The 10,005-nt window shown below is 36.8% G+C and overlaps 1 protein-coding gene across 1 annotated transcript; it reads left to right on the top strand.

Annotated features, from left to right (window-relative positions):
- The first annotated feature begins 207 nt into the window (after window positions 1–207).
- On the top strand, window positions 208–1,265 carry LOC117714189 (putative vomeronasal receptor-like protein 4). Its single transcript, XM_034510859.1, has one exon. The coding sequence runs from the start codon at window positions 357–359 to the stop codon at window positions 1,263–1,265; it is 909 nt and encodes a 302-aa protein (XP_034366750.1). The 5' UTR covers window positions 208–356.
- Window positions 1,266–10,005: the final 8,740 nt, after the last annotated feature.

Raw genomic sequence — 10,005 nt, 5'->3', positions numbered from 1 at the left:
GTGATACATAAATATCATGGCTTGGGAATTGAATGATACCATCCTTTGTATTTCTCATAGAAAACAGTTTAGAAATGTAGCATATAAAGAACTACTTTCTGTGAAGGCTGAGAAGGCATCAGCATAGTGTTCATGTCTCATCATCATCATCATCATCATCATCATCATCATCATCATCATCATCTCCATGTCAGTGGACTAAGAACAGAAGGTCTGAGAGCAAAATCAGGAATCTTTAGCAAACAACTCTGCATTTACATAACAAACTGTTGCTCTCACTACGAAAAACCCATAGGCAGGAACCATGCCATGTTTACTTCCTTGTCTTTCTCAAAAGGATTTTCCTAGCTTTAGCCATGAAGATAATTTGGAGTGACCTCATCCAGAGAATAATTTTCATTTCACTTATTGGACTTGGAGCTTTAGGAAACATCATCTTATTTGTGAGACATATGTATACTTTCATCATGGGTCCTGAGAACAAAAATATAGATGTTATTCTCATCCACTTGGCTTTCGTAAACACAATCATTATTTATTGCATAGGGGTCAGAAATATAGTCACAATTTTTTATATCAGAAACTTCCTAGGTGATGTTGGTTGTAAAACTATAGTTTATCTGGAAAGGGTTGCTCGTGGCCTCTCCATCTGCTCCACCTGTCTTCTCAGCGTGGTCCAGGCTGGCACCATCAGTCCCAGAACCACCCTTTGGAGAAAGCTCAAACCACAGGCAGCACAGCAAGTTCTTGCCTTTCTCCTCCTCTTTTGGATCCTTAATTCCCTGATAAGCTCCAACTTGCTGCACTATATCACAGCAGGCAGTAGCATGAACAGGTCTGAAGTTGGGATGTTTACTGGGTATTGCTATATGCTGCCATCCAGGCACACAGTTAAGTGGCTGTTTCTCATTTTCATGGCTCTTCATGATGTAGTTTTCCAGGGTTTGATGGGTTGGAGCAGTGGGTCTATGGCTCTCCATCTGTACAAACATTACAAGCATGTCCTCTACCTTCACAGCTCTAGGTCTGCAAAAAGTTCTAGGCCAGAAATCCGAGCTACCCAGAGGGTTCTAACTCTTATGACCTGTTTCCTTATCTTTTATTTAGCAGATTTCATTTTCTCCTTGTACACAGGTTCCACGGTAACAAATGATTTCACAATACCAAATATGAAAGCACTGTTAGTACTTAGCTATGCTGGTCTCAGCCCCTTTGTCCTGATTATCTGGGATGTCCATATTCCTAAGACCTGCTGTGTCCCCTGAGATATAAAAAATATCTTTTTACATCCAGTTCTTTATAATCAAATGCTAGTGGAATCACTTTGCCTTGCCTTTCAAATACATCACAAAATAAATTGATGGATAAAATAGATTTTTTCCCATATAGCTGGTGCTAGGTAACTGAAGACTGGTTAATGCTGAGACTCACTATCCCATCACACCATTCGTAACACGTAGTTTACCTTACTGCAATTTTCATATGGAAATACAAGAGGACATACACTTACCCACAATTAGAATTTTATTGTTCTGCATGCTAGATTTTATGCTTATAAGGACCCACACACTTCTCCTGCCTTTGTGTTCCTTCTACTGCTTTGTCATAATCTCTGACTCCACTACTTATTTGCAAAGCACTCGCTACATGCCAGAGGCTGTTCTAAACTAATGAGCAGGTAAAGAAGGATGCCAGGAAGCATCCTTTATCTGAAGGTCTCTTACAAATTGGACATGACCAGGAAGAGAAGCTAATTCACTGCATGTGGTAAGTGTTTGACATTTGAGGGTTCCAAGCACTAAAGAACTGGTAAGAATATACACTGTATGTGAATTCCACACACATTAAAGACATTGACATGTTACTGTGATTGCTAAAGAAACTCTATGCTGAGCATCCATATTATTGCCCAATAGCCATATGTCTCTGACTCCAGCCCCTGAATGATAAGTTCTCAGCTGGCTTTACTCGGGCACCCCAATACAGAAATGTACAACATGACCTTCTATGTCTTATGATACAACTAAACTTCTATTTTGACTTCTGTAACTTGTTTATGCAGAGATCCAAATATTGTTTTGAGTTGCCTTACCCACATACATTAGCAGCACAGACCATACTGTTTGTGTACAGACTGAAGGCCTACTTATGTTTTTTTTTACCTTAAAATGAAAACCTTCCCTATACCCCTCCTTCACAACATGCTTGAAATTATGTTTTAAGGCTGATATCAAGTCAGCAGGTAATCAATAAATCTTTTAATTACAATTGAGACCCCAGATTCATGCCCAGTGATCCAGGATAGTTCCCAGAGAGAACAAGTTCAAGGTGGACTTCATAAGTCCCCAGAAACATAGACTACAACTGCCTGAAATTTGTAAATTGAAAACAAAACCAAATGTGTATCTGAAGCATGGACTGATTTGTGAGTTGTGTTGTTTTGGAGTCCTGGAGTTTGGAGAGACAAACTTAAGATCAGAACAATTGTAGACCTAGTTTCTGGAACAGAGTTGACACCTATTGTACTTCTGGTTTTGGTGTGTGAATGAAAGTGGCCACCACATATCTGAGGGCATCTGGTCTTCCCTGATTATGCTCTTGTATGGTCTCTTTCTGTTGTCTGTTGTATTTGTCTCCAAGTTTTGTTGCAGAGGTTGGAGTCAGATTGAGAGCACAGTGAATCGCCCCTGAGCTGCTGCTGAAACATTTTCAGGGAGTTCTCAAGGAAGACTGCTCCTCCTGGCTGCCTCCACTCTGGCTCTCCTTTAAGCTTGCTTTATCTCTGTCCTTCTCAGTGGCTTACTGAAGTTCAGGGTATACCAGGCACTTCTCTATGCCCTTCCATTTAGGATCCTTTTCCTCACTCTGCTTCTGAAGGATGTCTTTTTTATCTCCCAGCTAGTGGAGCTCCAGATGTGGCCACCCAGCACCACTGCACTGGGGCAATTGTTTAAGGCTATTCTGCTTTGTTAAAAAGCTGGCTCTGGAGCAGGGATATGAGTCCCTCCTTCTCCAGACCCAAGCATGTTTGTTTAAAATTTTCTTCTAAAATCTCTGTCTTGTCTACCTTAACATTTGTAAGTTTATTAAACAGAGTTTAAAAATCTATAAAGAAAACAAAAACAACCTGACGCTAACATTTTCTGAATTCCTGTAGATGCTTGTCTGTTTTCAAAGTTTTCTACTAAATGGCCTCTAGGTTACAAATACTTACATTATTCTGCAATTGACTGACTTTCTAAGAAAAAGAAAATGCTAAACTTTTCAGGTTGCTTACCTCCATGTGCAGATACGTTAAAAGTAGAAATGAAATAAAATAAAACCCTCTGTTTCAAATTTCTCAGTAATCACTCCAGATCTGCCAGTCTAAAATAATACAAGCCAGACTTGTTAAATCCTAATATTGCTTTAAAAAGAAGATAGTCATAGTCATTTAACTTCATCAAAGTATCCAGTCACCTCTCGAAGCTGATTTGTCTTGAATTGCATGAAACCTGAAGGTTTTCTAAAAAAAAAAAAAATAAAAAATAAAAAAAAAATCTATGGTATACAAGCTAAAATGGAAGAACAAGGCGGGTTAATTTATGCATCAATGGGAAAACTGTTATATATGCAGGGTGAAAGTTACAGATATTGTCTAACATCCCCTAAGGAAAATTTTCTTACAACCAATGGTAAATCTATTTCTTATTGCTATATCTCATGTATTTTACATTTTTAATAAAAATGATTGATATAAAATTAGGATAGTAAATGTATTACAGACCTCTTTGAACTCTTTCCAACTTCACAGTTCTTGTTTAGAAAAAAAAAAAAATCACCCATTCCAAGTCATGGATATTCAACCTCCTGATGAAATGTGAACTTCCTTTCAGGGTCTGTAAGACAATTCAGGGAGGGGTAGGGGGGACCTGTAAAATTCTAAGCAAAAACCTTAGCTTAAATTTTGTAGCAAAGGGTTGGAGAAATTACTCAGCAGTTCAGAGTATTGACTGCTCTTCCAGAGGTCCTGGGTTCAATTCCCAGCAACTACATGGTGGGTCACAACCATCTTCTTATGTGCATGAAGACAGAGTACCCAGGTACATTAAATAAATAAATAAATAAATAAATAAATAAATAAATAAATATTTTAAAATGCAACAAGAATATTAATAGTTAAAAATCTAGATAATTTTAGTTTGCTACCTCATGCTTATATGTAATTTAAAATCAACTTCTGTATTTCTTCTTTAGATCAATTGTTTTTTTAAAGAGCAATTTAACATTGATAAAACTATAAAATCCTAATCTTACTTTTTTAAAAGAAAACCTGGTAAATTCTTATAAACTATTAAAGATAATTGGTCATACAAGCTAATAGTCACCTTATAAATAATCTAATTATTTAATGTGCTCAAAACTGTTTGCAATGATGCTAAATACAAATGTAATTTATTTACATCAACAAGCTTTATTTAGCCTTCTATGTATGTTTTAAGGCTAAGCAAGCAACTAAAAGCAAAGTTTATTTAAAATCAGGTAAACTAAATAAATTAAATGTTGGCTCCCAGACTGAATACAGTAAGATGTTTAATTAAAAAGCTTCCTATGATAGAGAAAACTGTCAGAATCTAGAGGCAGTTCAAATATCTCCTCCAAAGACGACAGGGTACAAACAGCTCCCTCTGGACTGTTGTAACACTAATCACTGGGCAAAGAACAATTTAGTTATCTATGACACTATTTTTATATCAACGCTCAAAAGCTACTTTTGGTTATGCTATGTATCACAGGAACAGAAGTGTAAAACAATAACTAAAACTGAAAAAAACACAAATTTTAAACAATTACAAATATTGATGACTAGGCCTTTGAGAATTGAATCTGGAAACAATATTTACTTGGAAACACTCATGGGACAAATCAGTAGTTTCCTCATGAAACTCTCACACACATGTACCAGGTGCTTGGCTCATGTCTCTCCCCATTAGACTCTCTCTAATCCACTCTCTGATCTCAAAGCATGAACACACAATGTCTAACTAGAAGTCACATTGACTGTCTTTTATCTCTCAGGTATTTACAGTTTTCTTTCTAGTAAGACAGACCTAGAAACATGAAATCCACATTTTTCCTGTAAATTCTTAAATTTATTTTGAAAAATAATTGAAAAGAGATTGTAGTTTCACATAATAAACCTTTAAATTAAAAAGAAATCCAGGAAACCTCATGCAGGCTGTAACTCAGTATATCTGCATCCAAACATATATAAAGAAATTTTTAAAAATCAAAAATAATGAACAAAATCTTAAAAGTGTTCTAGAAGAAACAAGATATTATCTGTAAGGAAACAAAGGAATCACTATGTAGCCTTGGCTGGCTTGGAAGTCACAAAGATCTGCCTTTCAAGTGCTAAGGGTGCCACCATGCTCTGCCAGGTCTTCTAGCTAGAAAAACTCAAAGGACTTTTGAAGAAAGCACAGTGTTAAATTTTTATTGGAGTCTCAGTTCAAATAAATTAAGGGAAATTAGTGTAAATACATAATTGAATAATTGAACAAACACTGTGAGAAAATTAATAAATGTCATATTTCAATAAATAATTAGTATTATTATAGTATTATGGCATTTCCATATTTGCCATTATTTATCATCATTTATTATGTCAAAAGCCACCCAAATGGCTGTCTCCAGGCTCCCTGTGTGCTTCCTCCAATCATGTAAAGACAAACAGTCAACTTTCCCCAATCATCTGGGGACATTATTTTCTCAAGTTTTAGCAGTGAAATCAGAGAACACACTAGGTTTTCTTTAAAATATTCTAGGGTAGTAAGAAGAAAATGAGACAGATAACCTAAAATGTAATCTCAAAGAGGCAACAGATGGATGCTAGGTGTAGACTCTCAGTCCCTTAGGGTAAGATTCTCTTGTGTATACATGCATATTTCATATAACCCATCACTACATAAATGTCTCAAGACACAAGTTAGGAATCTGGAACCAAAAAGAGTTTTGCAGCCCATTCAAATCTTCTGTGACCTGAGAGAACTTGAAGCTCACCCAGTCTTCTGGAAACCAAATGGTAAAACGTTCTTGAGGTCAAAGGTGATAAGCCACCCAAACAGCTGTCCCAATGCTCCCAGTGTCCTTCCTCCAATCGTGAAGACAGTCAACTTTCACCAACCAGCTGAGGATAAATGATTGGTTTACTGAATCTAAAATGTTCTTCACCCAGTCTGTGTTTTGTGCGTTAGTCATGTTGAAAAATCTGTTGAGTCCTTTGCTGATTTGGAACTTGTCTATAGATTTACTTATGGATAAACTGGAATTATGAGGATTATGGATTTAGGGAGTCAATGAAGAGAGATAACATACCCTTCTCCTCCCCTGCATTATAGACTAGATGTTTTTTTTTTTTTTCCACGTTCCTAGAATTTATATGTTGGAATTCTAACCTGTATCAGGATGCTACATGGAAGAGAAACATTTGGGAAATAGATGAGTTTGAACTTAAGGGAAGAGTCATCTATGGGGTGGACCCTGTTAACACAACAGACCACTGGTGATTTTAAACCTGGTTACTAATGCAAAGAGTATTTGTTAGATTTCCATCTTTTTACATAAATTCATTATATTTTAGAAGTCCTTTTTCTTAAAATAGGTGGCGTGGCTCAGCCCTCATTTAGCAAAGTGAGGAAGGATGGTCTACCTCCTGGAAGTGAGACTGTCTACATGATTATTTCAGTTTTCTTGTTAAAAAGATTTGTTTATTTATTTATGCAAAATTGACTTACAGAAGCATGTTCTCTTGGATTATATTATTTCAGTTTGTTTCCATGGCATGAACTTTGGGGCTTTTTTCTTTTCTTTGAATTCTTTGTAGAACTTTTTGTTTTTAATCATATAAGCTTATAATTTCTGGAATGAAATAGCTTGGAAAGATTTATTGAAGGGCAAGACATGGTTATTTTGTAAGGACATGGACTCCAAAGACATCAAAACTTCCTCCAAGATGTTAGTTTATAAAAATAATTAGGATGTGTGTTAATAGTTAACAAAAATAATAAAACCTTGTGGGAAAATTATTTGTATTTCATATCATGTAGATGTTTTGTATGAGAATTTTTTAGCAACCTGAAAGATACACTACAACTAGACCATAAATTAGATTTATGTATATATATACATATATATGTATATATATACATATATATGCATATATATATATATGTATATATATACATATATATGCATATATATGTATATATATGCATATACATCCACATATCTGATTCAAGAAGATAGGTTTTCTGGTCTGATGAATGCAAGTACATAAGACTACCTGTTCAAATGGTATTATCTGCTGAAGTGTGATAGATAACTGAAACTTTCCATTTGGGCCAGGAAAACCAAGATATAATGCCACATAAACAAGGTATTATAAAACTTAACAAGAATTTTTGCAGGCAGCAGTTTAAAAGCTAGTACTAAAAAGCAAAAATGAATGGGAAACAATTTCTTTTCTTCTAAGAATTTATTGAATGATTTAGAAGCTATCAAAAGAGCTATTTAATAAGCTTAGTGATAGCAAGAAATTTAGAGACTTCACAGGAAATAAGTAACTTATTTTACCACAAAAAGCAGCATTTAAATTACATATGACCTATAATTTGTTTTTCATATGACCTATAAACAATTTCCAACACAGGATGTATAGGTTATCCTCAAATCTCTCAATATTGATTTATTTTTGTACATGCCTTAATATATGGCATTACTTTTTAAAATATATTATTTATATATGTGTCAAACCCATAGAAGTAGTCTAATTGCTCATTGTATGGCCTCAAATTTTTATATTATTGTCTGTTTTGATGCAATTTTTTAGAGTCTTTTCAAATGAAATCAGAAAAGGTAGCCTAGGTTGGCCTTGAAAACAGGATCCTTTTGCCTCACATAGCCCAGTTCTGGGATTGTATACATGTTCTACCACACCCCTCATTTTCATTGTTTTTATAGTTAAATAATAAGCAGAAATAATTCTTTTTAATTTATCAACAAGTAACTGAAAAGAAACCCATATAACTATCTCAATTAAAAGGTATTTTATGTATTGAGTTCACACATGATAAGAGATAATTTTAAAAGCAGGGATAGAAAGAGATTACCTCTGTGTCACAGAGACCATGTGTGCAGTATCTACAACTACCACTGTTGGTGAGGATTTCAGGGTAGAACTCTAGAAACCTATGTTTAGCACTCTGTCCCAATACATCAAAGTGATGGTAAAAATCACAGGAAAAAAATTTGTTTGGACTACATTGGAAATAGAGACAAATAAAAGGGCCCAACAACAGCCAAACCTATTTGCAAAGTCGTATTTTAAGCTTTCTGTGGAAATAGAGTTCAAGTGGTGTGCAGAATGAACTAGCCTCGGTCATTCCTTCTCCATCATTGTCTCAACTCAGTTCTGTCCTGCAGGTTGTTCCCATAAACTGCCAGGGCTGTATTTAATCTTTTAGTGGGAGCCAACTTCTTCATCTACTAAGCCAGGGCATCAGCCTGTTTCGGCTTCACTACATGGTGTTTTAGAGAGGTTATAATTATTTGATATCTGTGTTTCAGTAATCTAAGATCCACAGAGAGGGATACATATGTTTTTCAGTAGAATGTCTCTTGCCTGCCAGAGTGGTTATGATGTCATCCCTGATGGTCAAAGTGAACTGAACTTTTCTTCTGTAAAGTTAAGAAGCAGAAAGAATGGAAACAGGCAATCTTGGGAGGTAGGAGGTGGGGGTGCCCTCCATTATGTATCAAAGACCTGGGAGGTGAGAGACTCTCAGGACTCAAAGGGATGGCCATACAGCGGGGAGAGGGAACTTGTAGAGCCAATTTCCAGCGGAAAGACAGGGCATCAAGTGAGGGATAGGGCTGCCATCCCACAGTCAAAAACTCTGACCCATAATTGTTCCTGTCTGAAAGAACTACAGGGACAACTATTGAGAAGAGCCGGAGGAAAAGGAGGTCCAGCAACAGGCCCAAAGTGGGATCCAGCTCAGGGTGAGGCCCCAAGGCCTGACACTAGTACTAAGGCTAGGGAGAGTGAACACAAAAAAGGGCCTATCGTGACTGCCCTCCAAAAGACCCAACAAGCAGCTGATAGAGTCGGATGCAGATATTTGCACCCAATCAATGGACAAAAGCTGCTAACCTCCATGGTTGTTAGGGAAAATCTGGAAGAATCTGAGGAGGAGGGAAACCCTGTAGGAGGACCAGAATCTCAATTAACCTCGACCCCTAGGATCTCTCAGATACTGGACCACCAACCAGGCAGCATACACCAGCTGATATAAGGCCCCCAACACATATACCACAGAGGACTGCTGGGTCTGTGTTCAGACAGAGAAGATGCACCTAACCCTCAAGAGACTAGAGGTCCCAGGGAGTGGGGAGGTCTGGTGGGTGTGGGACATCCTCTTGGAGATGGGTGCTGGGTGTGGGTATGGGATGTGGAACAGAGGGTGGACTTGGAAGGGGGTAAAATCTGGAGTATAAAAAAAATTAAATAAAATTTAAAAAAGAATGTGAGAAGAGTGTCTGGGATGCATCACTGGAGTCTAAGCTGAGTGATCAAGCAACAAAGAGTCATCAGATCAGGAAACAAGATACAACATATTCGCTCATAAACCTAAGGATCCCAAATCAAAACACAACTAAGAAACAAATTCTATAAAAGTTAAGATACAAAATCAACATGTAAGAATCAATCAGTGTGGGTGCTAAAAACCTAGCACCTATATAAAAAGCTAGCCATGGCCATGCATGCCTGTACCAGAGCATTGACAGGCAGAGAAAGACAAATCTCAAGAGCTTGATGGCCATCCCAGTTAGCAGAAATAGCAAGCTTCAGATAAGTGACAAACCACCTCTCTAAACCTAAGGTGGAAAGTGACCTGACATGCTCCTACAATGTCCACATTTGTATACACAGGCACTAACAACTACAATACACCTGCAAACATG

The sequence above is a fragment of the Arvicanthis niloticus genome, chromosome 8, assembly GCF_011762505.2.
Source record: "Arvicanthis niloticus isolate mArvNil1 chromosome 8, mArvNil1.pat.X, whole genome shotgun sequence".
Classification (NCBI taxonomy): Eukaryota; Metazoa; Chordata; class Mammalia; order Rodentia; family Muridae; genus Arvicanthis; species Arvicanthis niloticus.
Note: the sequence above shows the minus strand (reverse complement) of the source record. Positions and strands in the feature narration are given on the sequence as shown.

Bases quoted from the DNA above. Each gene is read 5' to 3' on its own strand.
- LOC117714189 (XM_034510859.1), top strand. From the start codon at position 357: ATGAAGATAATTTGGAGTGACCTCATCCAGAGAATAATTTTCATTTCA.